The sequence below is a fragment of the Capricornis sumatraensis genome, chromosome 4 (assembly GCF_032405125.1).
Source record: "Capricornis sumatraensis isolate serow.1 chromosome 4, serow.2, whole genome shotgun sequence".
Lineage (NCBI taxonomy): Eukaryota > Metazoa > Chordata > Mammalia > Artiodactyla > Bovidae > Capricornis > Capricornis sumatraensis.
Genome location: NC_091072.1, coordinates 30,408,786 through 30,431,151, shown reverse-complemented (window position 1 = coordinate 30,431,151; position 22,366 = coordinate 30,408,786). Strand labels below are relative to the sequence as shown.

Genomic DNA, 22,366 nt, shown 5'->3' with positions numbered 1-22,366 from the left:
AAAAAGCACTTTTCTGCCTAGAATGTCTCCTCTAGTGTTCCCTTTTTCTTCCCCTTCTTCCTTGGAGGAGGTAACACCACTGCACCTGGCTTGCCTTCCTGAAATGCTTACCTCTGCACCCGATGACCCCTGGGTAAGGAAGCTGCCTTACTATCTAAGTAAAGCTCCGTGCTGGGGAGACCTCAACTCTTCCTTCTCTGAAGGAGGGCGTGCGTGTGTCAGCTCCTGACCTTCTCTCTAAGGGAGGAATCCTTTTACGCTTTTGGAGGAAAAGCTCTGCCTCAACTACGAGCCCAAGGACAGGAACTCAGAGCACATGGTGGATGAATTTTTCTCATATAGGGTTTGCCCTGGACCCTGGCCACTTGAGCATCCTGCCCCGGGGGTGGGGTGGGGCGGCTGGTGACATGGGCCAGACTCCCAGATGAAGACTCTCCGACTCCGTGGAGGCCAGTGGAGCAGTCATACCCATGGTGCCTGCTAAAGCCTTCTGAGAGTCTACATATCGATACTTAAGAATCTAGGAGAACCAACTCCTCTGCCTAAGCTTGGCTCTTGATTCTGCTTTACTCAAGTGCACCAGAGCCCTGCAACCTCGAAAAGCACCAACATCTCTGGGAGAGCCAGTGCTGGGGTGCAGACTGACTTTCAGTGGTTTGATGAGAGCGCTTCTCTTCAAGAGAAGAGAAGCTATTGCTATCTACGACAGCAACAGAATCAGACCAAAATAGCCGCACACAACTCCTGGGGAAACCACACTGGAGAGGGGGTATAAGGATGGAAAGAACAGAAGACGGGAGCAGAAGATCACATGAGATAGATATGACTGTGCTTTGAAAAATTTCGAGTGGCTGCTCCAAGGCATGCAGAGTGTTCTTATCAATGCATGTGCTGCTTGGACTCAATCATGAATGCCCTGTAAACCTTAGGGAAGCCACAGTCCCACCCAGCAAATTCCCAGCACGATATCCCTGACTTTGAAGACATTACCTCACTGTATAGCTCAGTTCTTGAAAAAAATAAAACAATCACAAATGGCAGGGTTGACCAGATGTATGAAACGCTGACCACTCCCCCCAACCCCACCCCCACCCCACCCCAGGAAGGACCTGGGACAGCCCTGTTGGGTAGAATGTTTATCCTCTTTTCCTGTAGCATCTCTTTTACAAATTCCAAAGAGTTTATCCTTTCTGGGAAGAAACTCGCTTGCTTATGACTTGAGGTGTCATGTTCCCTTGAGAGCTAAACTCTGAACTGTGCACCTGCCTTCCCACCACAGACCCCTCACTGTGGCTCGGAAAAGCCTGCAGTCTTGCTGCCACTCCACTCGTGGAAGCAAACTCTCAGCTCCCGGAGAGGGTGATGGTGAGACAGTCTGGCTTTGGAGTCACATGAGCCTGGAGTTCAAGTCTTTCACTAGTTACAGGGCTTTAGCCTCTTCAGTGGCCTCTTAGGATGCTGTGGACAGCTGTAAACTGAGGACAATACTAGAACCCACAGCATCCCCACAGGGATGATGGGAAGATTAAATACAACAAATATGCACCTGTCATCTATAATTAAACACTCGCTATTATCCAAGGTCACTGATAAAACTCCACTCTCCCAAATCCAAGCACCTTTCTGCAAGTCTCCGTCCCTCAGCCTCACACTCTGACATCCTACAGGAAGACCTGTAACTCTCCCTTCTTGACAACAAAATCCACCTGATTCTCCACCTCGCTGAGGGCCCCCTCCTCTCTGGCTTTCTCAATGGCCCCCTCTCTACCCCCTCATCTCCAACAAGCTCCATGTGTCATTTTATTCCTCTTCCATCTCTTTGATTTCCCAAAAGGAACTAAGAACATTTTAAGGAATTATGGAAAGAACTGCTCATTTTCATGGGTCTCTTTTGTTGCCATTTTCCATGCTAGGTTTCTTATAAAAGTAATGAGGCAGTCAGACTTGCATATATTTAAAAACCTAAATTATTCTGATTTCTCAATGTGGAGACGTCATAGTATTTCACATGATCTACGGTTTAATTAGCGGCAAGTGCGACTTTTATCACATCACACTTGAGAAAACTATGACTCAGAGACGAAATTAGTTTTCTAAGATCACACTTGTTTTAATCTGAGCAGATACGGGAGCTGAACCCAGTCTTTGGTCAGGGAACATGGTCCAATTCCAGTAGTTTCTGTCTTAATAAACCCTTGGATCCTGTACTAATTCCAATGGAGACTGAGAGAGAACTACTGCCAACACTGTTCTATTCCCCAGATCCCTGCCTCGAATCTCGCACAACTTATGTAACAGAAGAGAATAGGAAATGGCAACTCACTCCAGTATTCTTGCCTGGGAAATCCTATGGGCAGAAGAGCCTGGTGAGCTACAATGGCTGGGGTCCCAAAGAGTCAGACACGCCTGGGCAACTAAAGCACCACCGCCACCAATGGAGACTGACACTGCTCTGAACACTGCCCCCTCCCATCCCCACATCCAAAATAACCAGCCGATCGAGTTCCAAGTCCTCCATGCAAACCTTCTCTTTGGTTCTGGAAGGACAAGACAGCAGATTGTCTAGTAAAAAGCATCCAGCACCGCTCTGAAAGGTTTCCATCCAGGGAGCAGAAAAACAGGGATCTTCACGACATTCAGCTGACATTTTTGAAATTATTAGAATAGGAAGATCTAAAACTAAACTGTGTATTTTTTTTTAAAGGCAAGAGCCCAAATTAAGAAAATAGGTGAACGTTTCTCTATAGAACAAGTATACAGAGATCCTTCAGGTCACGAATGGCCTTTGCCCACAGCATCTCCTGGTCCTCTGTGATGCTCATTCTTGCCCTGTACCACACCTGGCTGTACCATAGCTTGGCCTGCCGAGTCCTAAGCCAACCTGGCTCCTCTTTCTGTCCTAACATCTCTCCATGAGGCCTGAAAACTCAGGGGTGCCTCTTGGATCCACACCTGTCTTCATCCTCAGCATCCTCTTGCAGAGAAATGTCTCCTCTCCATTCCAACCACTATTTTCAGCTAAACTGTCTACTGCAGTCTCTCCTCCCTGACTGCTTTCCATCACCGTGAGAAAGACCTCCCTTAAACATCAAGTCCCCCATGCTCCAAGTCTTTCTCAAGGAGTTCAGCTGTGCCTTATGCCACAGAAGCATCCATGGAGGTTAGTCGGCCAAACAGTTTTGCAGACTGTGCTCTGAGCAGTCCCTTCAAGAGCCTCCAGGAGGAGAGGAAGGCACCAGGGTTGGCTGGGCGAGCCCTTCACTTGTTCCCTGCTTCCAGAGCAGTTCTGATTCCATCTGTTGTAAGTTCAGGTGGGTTGCTGGCATGGGTTTTCAGTTCATTAAGGTTTAAAAATTGAAGGTCCCTTGCAACCCATGAAGAGTTCACTCCAGTATGATCCCTGATAGGCAGTCATTCAGTCCATCTGTGGACAGCAACAGGGAGCATATTGTTTGGTAAGCCAGCTCAAGTCACTGTTGGATCCGAGCGCTCATCAGAAAAATCTGCTGACTTCCCTGGCAGTCCAGTGGTTAAGACTTCACGCTTCCAATGCAGGGAGCGCAGGTTCAATCCCTGGTAGGGGAACTAAGATCCAGCATGCTGTGCAAGGTGGCCAAAAAAAAAAAAAAAAATCTGCTGAGCCAATACCTGCTTTTCTGTAACTCCCATCTAGAGGTCTGCACTCAAAACTAACAGAAACCAGGCCTGCTCTTTACCAAGTGACTGCGCAGGCTGTCCTTGATTATATTTTCTCTAGGAGCACCAATTCTTTGATTTGGAAGCAGTCTACAGTTTACAAGCATTCATTTCGAATCCATCCTACCTACAGGCTTTCTTTTCCCCATGAGATCTCACTCAGGCTCCTGCTCTAATAGAGCTGGTTTCCTGACTTCTCATTTCCAACTCTTTTCAACCCCGTGGACTGTAGCCTGCCAGGCTCCTCTGTCCGGGAATTCTCCAGGCAACAACACTGGAGTGGGTTGCCATTCCCTTCTCCAGGGGATCCTCCCCACCCAGGTCTTCTGCATTGCAGGCAGATTCTTTACCATCTGAGCCACCAGGGAAGCCCTACCCACTGAAGACCAAACAGCAACTCTGACCTCCAGACCTTCACGGGCGATGCTGCTGGTGGTGGTGGATGTCCACCAATTTACTGGCATGTCCCCTAAGGCCTGGCTCGGAGCCCACAGCTTCCAAGAGGCCAAGAGGCACTGAGGAAGGTGATGGGGCACAGGTTCTGGAGTTGGCCTCGCCTGGAATCAAATCCCAACTCCATAAAACAGTGCAACTCTGGGAAAAATCACTCAACATCCCTTCCACTGCTGCTGATGCAAAAGGGAGACAACCTGCCCATCATGAGAAGGATGAAACAGGTAATAGTTGAAGCTGAGAGCATGGTAGGAGCTCCAGAATGTCAGCTACACCCCTCTGTTTTATCTACTTCTAATGGCACCCCACTCCAGTACTCTTGCCTGGAAAATCCCATGGATGGAGGAGCCTGGTGGGCTGCAGTCCACGGGATCGCGAAGAGTCGGACACGACTTGAGTGACTTCCCTTTCACTTTTCACTTTCAAGCACTGGAGAAGGAAATGGTAACCCACTCCAGTTTGCTTGTCTGGAGAATCCCAGGGACGGGGGAGCCTGGTGGGCTGCCGTCTATGGGGTCTCACAGAGTTGGACACGACTGAAGTGACTTAGCAGTAGCATACTTACTGATCGTGGCCTTGGGACATTTTCTGAAACACAAATGTGCTCTGATGACGTGCCATCTAGTACTGCTCTCTACTGTGCTTCTTATGCGAATATTTCCTTAGACAGCCAGTTACCTCCACGCAGGCAAGGCTTAGTTCAAGTAAAATGGCTCACTGAGTACACAGCATATACTCTAACATCCTAGGATATGGAGGCAGCATTTCTGCACATATTACGTGGTCAATGGGCCCTGGGTCTCCCAGTTTCCGGGAAGCTATTCCAGAGGAAACAAAGAGCATGGAGATAACAGACTGCCTGAATGGCCCAAGAAATATTCGAAGAGTGGGCCAGCATGCTCTGAATGTTCTTTCCTAGTTAAAAACTTCAACTCAATCAACTCTACTACAATGAAAAAAATAATTTAAAGAAGAATAGTATTTATTCAGGTATCTTTAAAAAAAACTTCAACTTTAATTGAAAGAAGACTGGGAAGAGCTTGTTTTAACAGCAAATTTTCATACCTAGTTACTACATGTTTGTGCTTAGTTGCCCAGTCACGTCTGACTCTTTGCGACCCCATGGACCGTGCCTGGCTCCTTTGTCCATGAGACTTCCCAGGCAAGAATACTAGAGTGGGTTGCCATTTCCTTCTCCAAGGGATCCTCCCGACCCAGGGATCCAACCCATGTCTCCTGCTTTAGCCGGTAGATGCTAAGCCACCAGGGAAGCATACGTATAAGACAAATTTTCTCTGTAGAAGAAACCTACCTAGTCTATTCAGTTGCATATATGCACAGGACATACGAACTCAGATCTTAGCTGTTTTGACAAACAATAAAAAGTAATGTATGAACATCTCAGTAAAATCCTTTACACAATTCCAGACAATCTGGGGAATGAACTTTGAACCGCTCTACAGAAACATTCAATGAACACTATGCAGCCATGAGCCACAGCACTTGGGAAAGCCTATCAGCCTCCTCCATGTTCCCAGTCTTTGTTGCAGGTTAGATGGAAGGGGATTTCTATTCAAAAGTTAAGTTGTGTTTACTTCTGATGAATCACCTACCTTCTGCTGAAGGAACAATGTCTCTCTGAGGGACACAATTCAGGTACTAAGCAAGCCTATATCAAAGCAGGATTTCTCACTGCACCCTCTCCTGGGATGGAATTAACCCACATGGCTGCACCTACGAGGAAAGCTCTCACTTGCTCCCCTGCGTCAATGCGGGGCCTGGCCACACGGAAGACACTGTCATTGTGACGCGACTGCAGATGACCTTTACTGCTGAGAACACCACATGTCATCAATTCTCACACTGATGGACTTATGAGGGGCACATTCCTCACATTTCCCTACCCCTGAAGTAAGATGTGCCTTCTGATCAATTATGTGTGTCAGGATTTCACTGCAAGCCGTTTTCCTTGCTTACAGATAAAAAAAATAATAGTACATCTTACAATCACTGGTACCTAATAGTCATTGCTTCTGGTGGATATGTCTGAGCAAAGTCAGCTGAAAAGTAAATATCTGTTACTCCATTTTTATTTCTCCATTAACTGAGATTATGAAATTCAATGTGCATTCTAACCCTCCACTCCCTCCCCATATATTTATTTATGCATCTACTTGGTCAATAAATACTCATCTATCTATGCAGTGATCAAATATGTATTAATTATCTGTTTTGTACCAGTGACTAAGCTAGATGCTGTGAATATTAATAGCAGTAAATATGATAGAGTTGTACTTAAAAGACTACAGAGGACTCTTCAAAATCACATATTTGTGGAAGTTACGCTTTTCTGACTAAACAAGAATTATCAGAATGTAGGCCCTAAAAAGAAATCCAAACGGTGGGAAATCTGATACAACAAACAAGATTTTTTCAATTGCAAGAAAAAAATAAAATAAATAAAAGAAAAAGAAAAAAACAATTTTTTGAAAGTAGTCTAGTGGAAACCCATAGATTAAAAAGACTGGAGACATATACAAAAATCACAACATGTAGACTTTATCTGATTTTGATTCAAGTGATCAGACTGTATAAAAACTATGAAACTTATGAGACAAATTAGAAATTTTTAGCACTGACTGGATGGATATTTGGTGATATTGAAGAACTACCAATTTTTTCAGATGTAATAATAATTCTGGATTATTTTTAAACAGCATTTATCTTTTAAAGATATTTACTGAAGTAGCTGTGTAAGAAATGATGTTTGGAATCTGCTTTAAAATATTGGGCTGAACCATATGAAATTATTTTTCCAAGTCAAAAATGGTTGAGTATCTGCAGTTTCATGCATATAGGGAAGTGGACAGAGGTACTAATGTAATAAAATGGCCATGAGCTGATTGATGTTGAAAGTGGGGTGACGGTCTATGAAGTACACTTGACTCACTTGCTTCCTTCCTGTGTGTATAGAATTTTTCCATAATAAAAAGTTAAAATAAGGCCTATAGCGTGCTATATTTAAAGTAAGTCACCAACTAAAAATACTGAAAGTGGAAACTAAAGGTCTCACTGCTGAAATACTCTAGCTAAAATATTTCTTTTCCATTGAAGAAGTAAATGTGTCTGAAATTTTAACAATTTACCTGTTTTCCCCTCTAACTACCTTCACAAGTCAAACTGAAGTATATTTTTTTTGTGTGTTTTTCCGACTATTTTGACTCAGTGGTTTGCTTTTAGACATTGTGCTATCTGGATAATTTGGATTTTCCTTCAACAGTTATTCTGGAGTAGAAATCAGAGTACTTGGCATCACTTTTAAGTTCAGTTCTAAGTTACCATGTGAACTTGGCCACATGTCCCGCTGCCCTTGGGCCCGTGTCACTCAACCCTCTCACACCACCGTCTCCTCATCTGCAAACAGGGTGCGCTGAAGCAGACCACTGTCTCTCTGGTGGTCTACGGGCCCGGACTGTAGAGTCTGCTCTTTGCTTAGCAACTGAAGCTCATCTTCAGTTTCTCATGGGATATTTGGTGATTCTCTAGCTTTTGAACAAGGGGCCCCCCAATCAACACACAAAGACCCTCACAGGGTAGGGGATTTCAGACTACACAGCCGATGGAATAGCTCACACGCACAAACGCATCCCTATGGAAGACCTTTGGGAGTTATGAAAGCTAGTTCTATATTGAGATCCACACAAATAGAGGGCTTGAACAGACCACAAACTAATAGCCTATCAAGGGAAAAAAATATATATACACACACACACACACATAAATATGTATATATATACATAAATATATACACACACACACATAAATATATACACACACATATATATACACACACATATATATATATGTGTGTGTCTGTGTGTGTGCGTGTGTGTGTTCAGTCACTCAGTCACGTCCAATTCTTTTGCAGCCCCATGGACCGTAGCCTGCCAGGCTTGAGGGGCCTGGTGGGCTACTGTTCATGGGGTCACAAAGAGTTGGACACGACCGAGTGACTAAGCACACACATATATAATGCACATACATATATAAATGTATTAAATGTATTTAATATAAGTTTATAATACCTAATATACTTTAAAATATATTTAACGGCCTGAAAACATACTTGATATTATCAGATAGTAGCGGGTTGCTGGAGCTTAGCTGGAGCTACGTGACCAGCTGGCAACACGTTGCAGGGGCCAGATGGAGGCCTGAGACTGCCAGCCTCAGCGTGGATTTGTGAGTTCATTCATAAATCGTTCAGGGAAATTGGATGAAGCAGGGGAGGTGTGAGTACCTGAGCCCACAAGCGGGCACATGCCAAAGAGGAGACATGGAAAGCACAGAAATCACAACGGCAAAGGAAGCAAGATTAAACACTTCGCAGAGACCACATCGCTTGTCTTCACGAGACAGACTATGAATCACTAGTATGATCACAACTTTGCCTCCTCTTTGCACAAAGATTACCTTGATGTGCTTCACTCTGTCCTCTTTTTCTGTCTTTGGTTTCTTTCCTGTGGTAACAAAAACAGTTTGGGATTAACCCATGAAGAACTGAGAGACATTTCCCCTACATTCAATTCTTTCTGAAACTCTCACTGCATTTATTGCTGTAATCTGTAGATGGTCAAGATCCCAAACGTTTCTTTTCCTTTCCTTGGGGGCCCTGAGAGTCATTTTACCCAGCCAAGTAAGGGCAGAATTAACATCCACAGTGGGAACAAAGGTTGTATCCTTGCTGTGGCTACGATTGTGGAAATCAAGAAATCACAAAGGCGCTATTTAAGTGACTGTTGTTTTAGCCGGTAAATATCTTTATCTACCTTTCTTAGAAGGTCGCTCAGACATGGGCAGCATCCGGTAGACTCTGAAGGCATTGTTCCCTTTCTTTATGCTTTTGTCCTTGACTTCCTCAATGTCAGGCAAGGAGTTCATGGCACATCGGAAATTTGCCTTCCACGTTTTTGGGTCAGGTTTATCTATTCCTGGTTGATGCTTTCCTAAAAAAAAAATAGTCAAAAAAATGAAGGTTAAGAAAAAAAAAAAAGAGAGAGAGAGAGGGAAAATTATTTCCAGAGTAAAAATTTCTGGAAACAGGATTGCTGGCGGGTCGTAGAGCCAATGCTTTTCATTCCAGGCCACGCCTACACTGAACAAACGTCCTGGTTTGTTCCGAGCTGAGAAGGTTTTTGGGATGCGGGAATTTTTGTTTTAAAATCCAACAGTTTCAGGGCAAACTGGGACAAACTGGGACAAACTGGTCACCCTGGGTCTACAAAACAGCTTCAGAGAAAATAAAGGTAGAAATCAATGTGGAGAATCAAGGTAAGGAAAAGGAAAAGCTAGAAGGTCAGGAGGGTTTCCTTGGTGGCTCAGCTGGTAAAGAATCTGCCTGCAACATGGGAGACCTGGGTTCAATCCCTGGTTGGGAAGATCCCCTAGAGAAGAGAACGGCTACCCACTCCAGTATTCTTGCCTGGAGAATTCCATAGACTCTATAGTCCATGGGGTCACGAAGAGTCAGACATGACTGAGTTACTTTCACTTCACTTCACTTCAGGAGGCCAGGAGACCAATAAGCATAAGTCACTGGAAGGTCTCTTTTTCAACTGACTCTCAACCAAACAGCTCCCTAGTTAAATGAAATTATAAATAAATAGCTACATAAATAAACAGCAAATAAATAATAAGAAATAGATAGCTAAATAAATAGTAAGTATATAGTCAAAAATATACAGCTAAATAAATAGTAAGAAATACATAGCTAAATAAATAGTAAGAGAAACAGCTCTCTAGTTATACTATAAATAAATATAATCTCGACTACCTTTGGGGGAAATAATTCGACCAAGGTTTACAGCTCCAGAACAAATCAGTTCTACATCCCCCTGGTACACACCTGGGGACCTTCATCAGAAAACCACATATATATGGCTGAGTTCCTTCACTGTTCACCTGAAACTGCCACAATATTGTTAATCGGATATATCCCAATATACAGTATTTTTGGTGTTAAAAAAAAAAAAAGAAAGAAAACCACATGTCCAGGAAATTTAAAGACTCAGTTTCTATGGAATGGGTGGAGCATCACTTCTGAGTGATGAAGTCTATACCTCATATGTCCTGATGTGTCTGGAGACAAGTCACAGGTTTATCAGCACTATCTTCATGAAACCATAAGCCAAGGCATTTCATACATGCAGCAAAAATAAAAAGAAACAATAGCTAACAGTCTATCATATAAGCGAAATTTGCCAAGAGAGTAGAACTTAAATATTCTCAACCAAAAAACAAAGTACACTTTAAATATCCTGCAATTTAATTTGTCAGTTATACCTTGATTTTTTAAAAAGCATGAAACCAACAACAAAAAAAGCAACAGTGCCAGCCTCTGGAGATGATGTGGGATTCATACCTGTATGGATGGCCCAGTTTCTAAAGAGGGGTGCATCCTTTTCCACATCCCACCCATGTCTAGCAGCATGCATCCAGGGGATCTGAAAAATCTTCTTTTCCTAAAAAAAAAAAAAAAAAAGTAAATATGAACTGCAGCCAAGGGTTTCAGGCCATCATTGCAGAGGGTTCTGGCAAGTTTTAGCTAGTAAGACTCCCCATTAAGGAAAATCACTGGGTTTGCTGAATGTCTATGGTAAACCAAAGTCATTTCCTCACTATGACCCAAACCTTGACAGTCTACCAGGTGAGACAAGAGGCAGGTGGAGTCTGGTAGGCTAGAAATAAATTTCAAGGTCAAAAGCGATGATGTGGGAAATGCCAGTGTGTTTCACTATCTGTGCCTCCTGTTTTATAGGACCACAGGTACATGGATGGCCACTGACTGAAATGTCTATGGCTTATGATTTATTTCTGTCACTTGGTAAAGAGGAACTCCAGCTCAGGTAAATTAAACATTAGGCAACTCTAGCATGGAAACGGAGAAGGCAATGGCACCCCACTCCAGTACTCTTGCCTGGAAAATCCCATGGATGGAGGAGCCTGGTAGGCTGCAGTCCATGGGGTCTCTGAAGGTCAGACATGAGCGACTTCACTTTCACTTTTCACTCTCATGCATTGGAGAAGGGAATGGCAACCCACTTCAGTGTTCTTGCCTGGGGGAGCCTGGTGGGCTGCTGTCTATGGGGTCGCACAGAGTTGGACACGACTGAAGTGACTTAGCAGCAGCAGCAGCAGCAGCAGCATGGAAACATATACACTAACACAGGTAAAACAGACAGCCAGTGGGAATTTGAAGTATGACGCAGGGAGCTCAACCCGGGGCTCTGGGACGATCTAGAGGGGTGGGAGGTGTGAGGGAGGCTCAAGAGGGAGGAGACATATGTATATACTATGGCTGATCCATGCTGATGTATGGTAGAAACCAACACAATATTGTAATTATCCTTCAATTGAAAATAAAGAAATTTTTTAAAATTAGGCAACTCTCCAAAGCAATACTCATTTCACTGCTAAAGGGAAGTCGGGGTGTCTGAGGTCACTGTCAGAGACTGAATCTCTCAATCTGCTCATGCAGCCAACAGAAATGAGAGATTTTGTTTTAGGAACTTCCCTGGAGGTCCAGGGGTTCAGTTCAGTCGCTCAGTCATGTCCGACTTCTCTGCGACCCCATGGACTGCAGCATGCCAGGCCTTCCTGTCCGTCACCAACTTCCGGAGTTTACTCAAACTCAGGCCCAGGGGTTAGGGTGGGGGCGGGGGCGGGCGTGGCACAGGTTTGATCCCTGGCTGGGGAAATAAAGATCCCGCATGCCAGATGGCGTGGCCGAAAATACATAAATAAAATAAAACAAAATGGAGAAGTCAAAAAAAAAAAAAAAAAAAAACCTAAAAAGATTTTGTTCTAATCTGTATGTGTCCACTACCCTGCCTGAACAGAAAGCAACAATATAAACAAAGATGTACCAATTATGTGAGGATGATCCTCCTTTTCTGAAGAAAAGTCCCTCAAGTACAATTCTTGTCATAGAAGACCTTGTCCATCTCTCTTACATCCCAACTCAAAACTGCTTAAATCAACCCTGGCAAACACATGACTAGAAGCAAGGGCTTTGGAAACAAAATAGTAAAACTACTTGTGTGAAACCCAGTTTACTCTGCATGTTCACACGGTCTCAGTTTTGGTTCTTACAACACCCGAAGGAGCTGGGTATATGTTACTATTTCCGCTTTACGGTTAAGGAAACTGAGGAACGTATTTAAATTATCCATTCAAGGAACTCACGGTACTATTAGTAAATATCCAAATTCAGAACCTAGGTCATGTGATCCCGTATTCAATCACCGACTCACACTGCCCGTTGTCTCCCAGGGTTTAGATTTAGATTTCCTGACCTACAACAGATCCGCTGACTTGGATTCCATGAAGATTAAAGAGCAAGAAAACTGTATTTTTTTAAAGCTCTCAAGGTAAGTCTGATCACTTCTAGGGATGGGGAAAAAAAATCTCTGCACAATACACTGGAGCAGGAAAGTAAATGTCAGGAGGGATTTTCCACCACTTTGGTTTCACACAATGAAAGATACAAACGGGCCCCACCGACCCAAAAGGGACTTGATGCCTCCCACAGAACCAATCACAAAGCCTGAACTAAAAATATGTCAGAACATTTGAGGGTTCCCCAGAACTGTTAAAGGGGAAAATTCCATGTATATAAAACATAGTCAATAAAGAAGAACTGAAAGCGAGAGGTTTTTCATAAAACACTCCGTGTTCACGCTGTATCATCCACTGAGAGAGGGCAGGGTTTCAGGTTGGCCAGTTTCAAAACGGCGGTGATCTGAAGAGGGTTGAGTGAAACTTTATTTTTTACAGTAGATGAATATCAGAGCACAAAATCACTCAATGCAGTTTTTAACATTCCCAGTAAAAACAAAACAAAACAAAACAAAACATAAATTTAACCTCTGAAAGAATTTTTCCTGAAGTGCACAACCAGAATCTAAAGGTTTATGCTTAAAGATACAGACCCTTAAAGAATCAGACTCTTGCACTTTTTTCTAGATCAAAGGTGATCTGGGGTGACAGAATCTGAAATCAATCTCCTGAGACACAAAATTGATTCTGATAAGTAGATCTTTTCAAGCGTGTGTGTGTGTGCACAAGCACACACAACTTAGTGATTCAATAACAACAGCAACAACAAGCACACACACACCTCCAAACCCAGTCTCCCAGAAATCATGCCCAAATCATGAAACCATGAAAGTAATGATTGAACCTGGCAATCACCCACCATGAATCCCCTTGAAATGGGCAAGGGACCTAAACAGACATTTTTCCAGGGTGGCTGTACACACTGTGTATGGAAGGACTGACCACAGCAGCAGATGTAGAGACCGCTGCCCACCTGTAGGCAGGAGAGATGAGCCGGCTCAAGTGGAGAACATCTGAGATAATTTTGAGCAACGCAGAACAAACATACCTTGACCCCCAAGAGGAATCCAGCCTTCTTATCTCCCATGGCTGCTTCACTCCCCCAATATTTATAAGATGTTCTAATGTCGCTTGCTATTTTTGTTTGGACTTCTCACTGTGTTCTGAGATGGCTTGATATTTACACAAGTACAACCCTGCTTTCAAAGTGCAGAGCAGGAAAAGGTTGGAATTACCCGATGACCTCCAGGGCTCAGGGAGGGGGCCTTGGCGCCTGGGTCCAGGCAGACCACCACGGAGAAATAGGAACCTCAATAATCAGGGTGGGAATCAATCGAAGTGATAAGAACAGTGAACCTGGATGCCGCCACCTTCCTCAAGAAACAGCCCCAGAAAACCACAAAATCAAGCATGAGGACAAACCCAGAACAGAGCTGGTCTCTTCAACAAGCCAATGGAGAGATGGCAGAAAGTGAGCGGGCGCTGCTCATACCCAGGAACCAAACACAGCCTGGGGGTCTGCTGTGGCTTCTGATGGAACAAATAAATCCTAGAAAGATATTTGGGGAATAGTCAGGTATTCTGAATAGGAACGGGGCAGTAATGGCACTTTAAATGATGATTAATTATGATTAATTTATGATTATCCAACTGGTAATGGTATTGCGAATCCATAAGAAAATGTACTTGGGTCTTATAGATATACCCAGTCAGGGAGTTGCTTTAATCACCTCCCAACACACAGATTTTTTTAAACTCTTAATAGTTGTTCAATCTAGACGTGAGTTTTAAATCTAGAAGGGAATTTGCTACACTATTCTTTCTAGTTGTTAGATCATTCAAGCATACTAAATACTCATAATAAAAAGCAACTGCCCCAAGCCACAGCCACTTTCAGAAGCTAGGTACAATGCTGCTGCGCAAACCTCCTTATTGCTCCCCCAAAGGAATCCAGAGCACCTGTTCCATCAGCCCCCACCCCCTCATGTATTGGAAGCAGGAGAGGCAAATTCAAGGTGTTAGTTAGCCACCTATCTATCTTCCCTGGTGGCTCAGTGGCAAAGAATCTGCCTGTTAAGCAGGAGACGCAGGTTCGATCCCTGGGTCAGGAAGATCCCTGGGAGAAGGAAATGGCAACCCACTCCAGTATTCTTGCCTGGGAAATCCCATGGACAGAGGAGACTGGTGAGCTCCAGTCCACGGGGTTGCAAAGAGTCGGATACAACTGAGCAACAGACTTTCATTCACTTCCCCACCCCTTCATGTATTGGAAGCAGGAGACGGAAACAAATTTAAGGCATTAACCAGCCACCTATTTGTCTCTCACTAGGAATGCACTGGGTATGATGGAGTCTCCGTTTGAGAGTGATGTGACCATTGCTAACCCAGTGTTCTTGAGTCTAATTATCTTACAAAAACAGAGTCACCGATGTCCCTCCCCTTCAAGTAGCCATCCTTCATCCATTCATTCTCAGCACAATGTTACCTGGAGCCTCCAGGGTGTCAGGCCTGGCGCCTAGCTTTCAGTGATGGTCAAGACAGCCCTGGTACATGGCCAGCCTGGAGTGCCTCCCCGTGAGCACCGGGAACGACAAAGCCCTGAGGGTGGCACAGCTTTTCTAAGACTCACATCAGCCTTCAGCAGAAGAGAACTGGGGATGACCTGAAACCACTCAGAATACAAGTAGGGATTCTTGGGCTTATGAATGGGCAGGGAATAACAGTGGGGTCTGAGTGAAATATTTATGCAGACAGCTGAAAGCCAGCAAGCCTAAGTTAGCAGAAACCTATAAACAGATGCCCTGGGGAGGTGTGGGTACAGACAGGAAATGCCCCGAGGCCACCCGACATCTACAGTGACTACAGCCACAGGGTGTTTCCATCGGCACTGGGCCCTCAGAGAGCCCAGGAGCTGTGGGCATAGCATCGTCCTGGGCAGTGCCATCTGCTGCAGCCACTGCCCCCTCTCTGTCCTTCAGCCTGGCCCACGCCCAGCCCAGCAGAGGACAAGGGGATGGAGGGAAGGCACTCAGGAGCCAAGAGCCAGGTGAGAAAGGCTCCACACGAAGGATTGCCTGAGGGGCACTAAGTGTTGAGGGGCACTAAGTGTTCAGCGGCACCAAGAATCCATTCACTTTCTGGTCCTCTGTAGAGCCTAGTGGACTGCAAGGAGATCAAACCGGTCAATCCTGAAGGAAATCAACCCTGCAAATTCATTGGAAGGACTGATGCTAATCCTTTGGCCACTTGATGCGAAGAGCCGACGCATTGGAAAAGACCCTGACACTGGAAAAGACTGAAGGCAGGAGGAGAAGGGGACAACTGAGGATGAGATGGTTGGATGGCTTCACCGACTCAATGGACCTGAATTTGAACAAACTCCAGGAGATAGTGGAGGACAGAGGAGCCTGGTGTGCTGAGGTCCATGGGTTCGAAAAGAGTCGGACACAACTTAGCGACTGAACAACAAAATCCAAGACACAAGGACACAGGGGTTTGAGGAAAAGGTATCTTGGTGGACAGCCCCAGTGAAGAAGTAGCTCTGAGAGCGGGTGAAAGCTTCCTTGGGCTGTTGTAACAAACTGCCACCCACTGAATGGCTTAGCACCACAGAAACAAATCTTATTATTTTTCTGTGGAGGCCAGAAATCCAAAATCAAGACATCAGCAGAGGCTCTAAGGAGAATCCTCCCTTGCCTCTTCCAGCTTCCAGTGGGTCCAGGTGCTCTTGGCTTACGGCTGCAGACTCTAGTCCCCGCCTCCTTCTCCACTTGGCCTTTCCCTCTGTGGGTGTGTCTCCTCGTTTGTGTCTTTTTTTTTTTTTTTTTTAGATTTTTTTGTTTTTATTTTTATGCAGACCATTATTTTAAAGTCTTCACTGAATCTGTTACAATATTGCTTCTGTTCTATGTTTTGGTTTCTTGGCTGCTAGGCATGTGAGCTCTTGGCTCCCTGACCAGGGACTGAACCTAGAGCCCCTGCACTGGAAGGTGAATTATCTTAACCCCTTGACTGCCAGGGAAGTCCCTCTTCTGTGTCTTATAAGTACCCTGGTCGCTGGATCAGCCCACCAGGTAATCCAGGATGATCTCATCGACATCCTTACGTTAGTTACATCTGCCAAGATCCTTTCTCCAAATAAGGTCACAACCACGGGTTCTGGGGGTCAGGATGTGGACGTATCTTTGAGGGGGGCTACCGTTCAACCTACTACAGACAACAACACACTGCAGTGTATTAAGAGCCCACTTGCAGGAGACGTGGTGACGTTCGAAGCACGCCACTGGGTCAAGCTAGCCCAGACGGGTGGGTGGGTTTTGAAAAGGAAAAAGCAAAGGCAAACAACCGACTTCTCTTCAGAAATGAGGAACATCTGCTTTAACTTCACATCCTAAATCAACACAGGCAATATTACCAGTTCTTCAGAATATACTCCTCCTAAACCTATGAGCCTTGATTTCCTTGTCTGCAAAACGACAAAAAGATCTACCTGATGACTTGTCAAAACTCAACATTCAAAAAACTAAGATTATGGCATCTGGTCCCATCACTTCATGGCAAATGGATGGGGAAACTGGAAACAACGACTTTATTTTGGGGGGTTCCAAAATCACTGCAGATGGCGACTGCAGCCATGAAATTAAAAGATGCTTGCTCTTGGGAAGAAAAGTTATGACCAACCTAGACAGCTTATTAAAAAGCAGAGACATGACTTTGCCAACAAAGGTCTGTCTAGTCAAAGCTATGGTTTTTCCAGTAGTCATGTATGGATGTGAGAGTTGGACTATAAAGAAAACTGAGTGCCGAAAACTAATGCTTTTGAACTGTAGTGTAGGAGAAGACACTTGAGAGTCCCTTGGACTGCAAGGAGATCCAACCAGTCCATCCTAAAGGAGATCAGTCCTGGGTGTTCATTGGAAGGACTGATGCTGAAGCTGAAACTCCAATACTTTGGCCACCTGATGCAAAGAACTGACTCATCTGAAAAGACAGTGATGCTGGGAAACATTGAAGGTGGGAGGAGAAGGGGACGACAGAGGATGAGATGGTTGGATGGCATCATCGACTAGATGAACATGAGTTTGAGTGAACTCCGGGAGTTGGTGATGGACAGGGAGGCCTGGCGTGCTGCAGTCCATGGGGTGGCAAAGAGTCGGACACGACTGAGTGACTGAACTGAACTGATGACTTGTTTCTTTGGAAGAGGCTAATTACAAAGCCCCTCCGGGATACAAACCTATAATACTACAGACACAGCAAGGCTGGAAAAATATATTGTTTGCCCTAAGACCTTAGAATATAGGACAGGTCATTTGAAATGAGCATATGCTTTACTTAAAATATTTCTGTTTACTTCTATGCCATCTTGTTTCAGAAGGGACTCATTTAAATAGATAACATTCAAATATAATACACCACTACATTTAAAATAAATGAAAAAATAGGTAAACGAGGAGGAAGAAAAAAAGAAATAAGATTGAGAGACATCTGAGAAGATAAAAATGAAGTAAGGAACAATATTCATACAAAAATCAGGCTGAACAGTATCTTGTACACTTGATAGGAGCGGCCACAATCTGGCTGTCAGCTCTTGGCACGTGATGCAAAGGTAAAGCCTGACCTGCTAAATTATTCATCGTGTCCTTAAGATTAAAAACACAGGGGGAGGCAGAAGAGGAAAAAGACACTTGCTCAGAAGAACTGTAATACTCCTAGCAGTGAGAGAGAAATCTTTCTTGGGCTGTCTTAAAGAAAGTATGATGTAGTCATTGCTTTTCTAGATGATAACTAAGTATTTCCAGGAGTTCTTTATTTTTACATCCAATGGCTTCCTGATCCATCCCCTAAGAGTCAGGATCAACTAAACTGAGAGTTTTGAGGTTGATAAAAGTAAGAAAGTATTTATGTACATATGCGGGAGGGGGTTGTAAAGGACAGAATACTGCTTTTTTCGGACAGGTAGGCACACAAACAAGAGTTTGATAATAAAAGTAAAATCATTTTTTTTTAAGACAAAAACAAAAGTTTTCTTTATGTAGAGAATACTGAAAAGAAAATCAATATGCTCCTTTCCCTATAGAAAGCCCTAGAGTTTCCATGTCCTCCAACCCTAGAAAACCAGGAGAAGCAAGAAAGAATATTCAGAGATGGAGAAGGGTAAGAAGCACTGAGTAGAAATACAGCCAGACGCTTCCCACAACAGTCATCCATGAGACCAGAGCCTTAACTCGGGGTCAAGGCTACAGTCTGAAGTGATGATAAATCTTTTTACGATTCTGTGATATTTTCATAATCACTTTTGCTTGGTTAGTTTCTGTAATAAAGAAGCATACTATTTGGAACACAAAGAACAATTATACTTGCAGCACTCCACACGCAGCTGCTTTTAGTAGGAATCTCTCACAGACACACACACACACACTCACATACACACATATACACACACACACATGCACACACTTACCTTGCTAAGCCACTTCAGCCCTGGTATCATATTTGAGTTGATCTGTTCTTCCAGCCATGGGCGCATACGCATCCTTTCCACCGGCATGGTGTCTTTCTGCAGAAAAGCAAATACAACATCAGGCATTTTTGCTGCTCACTGTCACGTCCGCCGGTGAAGTCTGACACTATGCCTGACTGACTGTACACTCTTCTTTCTCAAAATCGCACAGCTTATGTGTACCCAGAGGCCGGGGGGCTATGAGAGCGTATTAGGGGCTTTGCCCTGGAGCATCCTGCCCCACTCATTCCCGAGGGGCTGTCTCCGTGGGGTGATGGTGAGTGAGGGCCACGCCTGCTCTCAGCTAAGAGGGTCCCATGATGCAGAAACGCAGCCAGTCAGAGGACTCGGATGCCTAACGCTGGGTTTTGCGCATGTGTGCTCAGTTGCGGCCAACTTTTTGGGACCCTATGGACTGTACCCCGCCAGGATCCTCTGTCCATGGGATTATCCAGGTAAGAATACTGCAGTGGGTTGCCATTCCCTTCTCCAGGGGATCATCCTAACCAGGGATCCAACTTGCATCTCCTGTGTTTCTGGCGTCGGCAGGGTGATTCTCTACCACTGTACCACCTGGGAAACCCTAAGGCTGGGTCTTACCCCCTCCCAACCCGTGTTTGTTTATGGCAGATACCTTCAGTGTATCAGGTACCCAGAGGACCAGTGTTTTACAAGTACCCTTTGGCATCATCTTAAGAGCCAAGGGTGGACACAGTAGCCATTCCTTTGGGATATCTGAGTTACTGACAAGCTTCGAAATCCCAACACAGGCACGTTTGGGCAAGCTCTTAAGATATCAGTTCATTTGGTTTCAAGGTCTTTCATCAATTAGCCATCCCCACCTGATGTATTCTGTCTCCCCACAGAGCACACCAGCCTCCTCCTCCGGCTTCAGCGTCACTTTTATGTGAAAGCATCTCTTATTCAGAGTGCTCCCTCAAGGGTCTTTCTCCACTGCCACGAGTCCCCTCTGACCTGGGGTCACCTTTCCTCCACCGGCCCACAAAACACCTCTCCCTCCTCCTTCCAGATGCATTTCTACACAGTCTATCCCTTGCCCACCTAAATATAGAGAGCAGGATGACTCACTCATCTTCAGCCTATTTACACACAAGTTTGCATTCGATGCAAAAGCAGAGACAATGGCAACCAAGTCTCCAATTCCACAGGACTTCATGGACAGTGGGACACGACGCTATTTTCAACTCTTGGCTGCCTCATCTATCCTTGGCTCATTTTCTCCTCCAGAAATGAGCTCTGGATATTCTGTTCCGATGACTTCGGGCTGGGATGATCACAGTCTCAGTAACTCTCTTCCAGCTCACAGAGAACTTCCTGTCTCCTCTGTGCCCAGCCCGCAGCTTGCACCAGAGGGCAAACATCACTATGAGCCACCTGGAGCTGCACTCTCTGCCCGTAAAGCCTATTTTGACTCTAGAATTAAGCCTAGCCCTTGCCTTTCCCTTGAACCTTTTCCCTACTTCTGACCCACTCGCCGTCACAGACACCGCCTCCTCCTTGCTCCTCTTCCCCGGCCTCGCCAATCCCGAGCCATTCTCCAAGACCTAGTCTCTGCCCTCCTCCCCACAAGGCCTCTCAGACATGCCAGTTGCAGGAATCCCTCCTCCTCCACGTCCCACAATGCCCACGATCTTGTACTGCTCATCGGAAAATCAAACATTGCTATAGGGCAGCTATTCTAAGGTAGTGTTTATTCTTACTCTTACCTTTTTAAACGGAAACTTTTCAGCTGTGCCCACCCTCTCCTCTTTCCAAAGAGTAAATTCACTGAGAGCAGGAACTCCAGCTCTCATAGGTCTTTGGATAATCCTACAAAACCTAAATGCAGCCATCGCTCCCAAGAGAGGTGCAACACAAGGACAGGTTCTGAAGGTCAGCCAAGATGGGGTCACCACGGCTGGCTGGCCCTGTCCACTCATCTGGTGACTTCAGGAGTGAGAGGAACCACAGAGACACCACGAAAGGACATGGAACAGCCACAGGGAGCCCCACGTGGCTGCTCTGAGTGGGTTTCAAGCTGTTCCAATCGCTCACTCCTTCATCCGTGGATTCACAGGTCATGTATCAAGAGTGATGCTCCAGGAACAGGAAGGAAGGAGATGGTCCCTGCAGTCTAGGGACCCCCGGTCTAGCAGGAGACGGAACAAGACAATTCCTACAGCCCAGGGCACCTCTGGTGTACAGAATGATAAGGTTAGAGTTCTGGAAGCATGGGGGAAAGCTGTCCACATTAGATCCACTGGGTGACCAAGCACGGTGAGGGCTCTGCCCAGCTGACCCTGCAGATCCTCCTTCTTAAAAAGATCTCGAGACACAGAGAGGGGGCAGGTAGGTCTGGGCAGTAGAGAGGGGCGAGGAGGCGTGGATACGAGGTGACAAGCTCTTCTGAGGGGACAAGATGATAAGCAGAACCGCTGTGGCCCAGGAACCTCTGCAGCCCTACCTTAGCTCAGCAACAAGGAAACACGCCCCTGCTTTCCATCTGTAATTTATAACATGTTCCTCCCCTATTTTTTTTTTTTTAAACAAACAACCCATTTAGGAAAAAATGGTCACCTGAAATAAGGCAAAAAACTTTCTATCTTTAAAGCCTGTGTGGGGAAATACAATCAATCTTCATTATTTGAGGATTTCATATTTGCAAATGTACCTACTCACTAAGTATATTTCTATCACCCAGATTGATCCTTGGGGTGTTCCCTGGCCCTTCACAGACATGCCCAGAGACGTGGAAATCCTGAGTCAGCCGGTGCACATGCTCCCAACTAAGGTCAAAACGGTAACATCCTGCCTTCTTATTTCAGCTCTCACACTATAAATACGTGTCCTTTTCACAGTCTATCCAGTGCAACATTTTTCACATTTTCCTGCCTTTTTGTCGGTGATTTTGCCATTTAAAATGGCCCCCAGAGTGGGCTGTCTGAAATGCTGTCAACCATCTCTAAGTGCAAGAAGGCTGTGACGTGACTTTTAGAGAAAATACGTGTGTGAGATAAACTTCCTTCAGGCATGAGTTACTGCTTGTTGTCTACAAGATGTAATAAATATGGAGTCTTTAAAACAGAAGCACGTAAAACAAGATTACATATCAATGGGTTGATGAAAATGTGATCAGAGGCTCGCAGGAACCTAATGTCTTTGGAGAAGAAGGAAATGCAGACACAGACACATAGAGAGGGGGGGCTTCCCAGGCGGCTCTGTGGAACAATCTGCCACAATGCAGGAGGCACAGAAGATGTGGGTTCGATCCCTGGGTCAGGAAGATTCCCCTGGAGGAGGAAATGGCAACCCACTCCA

The 22,366-nt window shown here is 45.0% G+C and overlaps 1 protein-coding gene across 1 annotated transcript in view; it reads right to left on the bottom strand.

Annotated features, from left to right (window-relative positions):
• IRF2 (interferon regulatory factor 2) overlaps positions 1-22,366 on the bottom strand; it is an 83,687-nt gene that overhangs the window by 23,553 nt on the left and 37,768 nt on the right. Inside the window, exons 2-5 of the mRNA XM_068970682.1 lie at positions 19,010-19,105; positions 10,571-10,670; positions 8,979-9,155; positions 8,623-8,669 (exon numbers count right to left, since the gene is read on the bottom strand). Of these exons, the coding sequence (XP_068826783.1) occupies positions 8,623-8,669; positions 8,979-9,155; positions 10,571-10,670; positions 19,010-19,096 (411 nt within the window). The 5' untranslated portion in view covers positions 19,097-19,105. The remainder of the gene's footprint in view (positions 1-8,622; positions 8,670-8,978; positions 9,156-10,570; positions 10,671-19,009; positions 19,106-22,366) is intronic.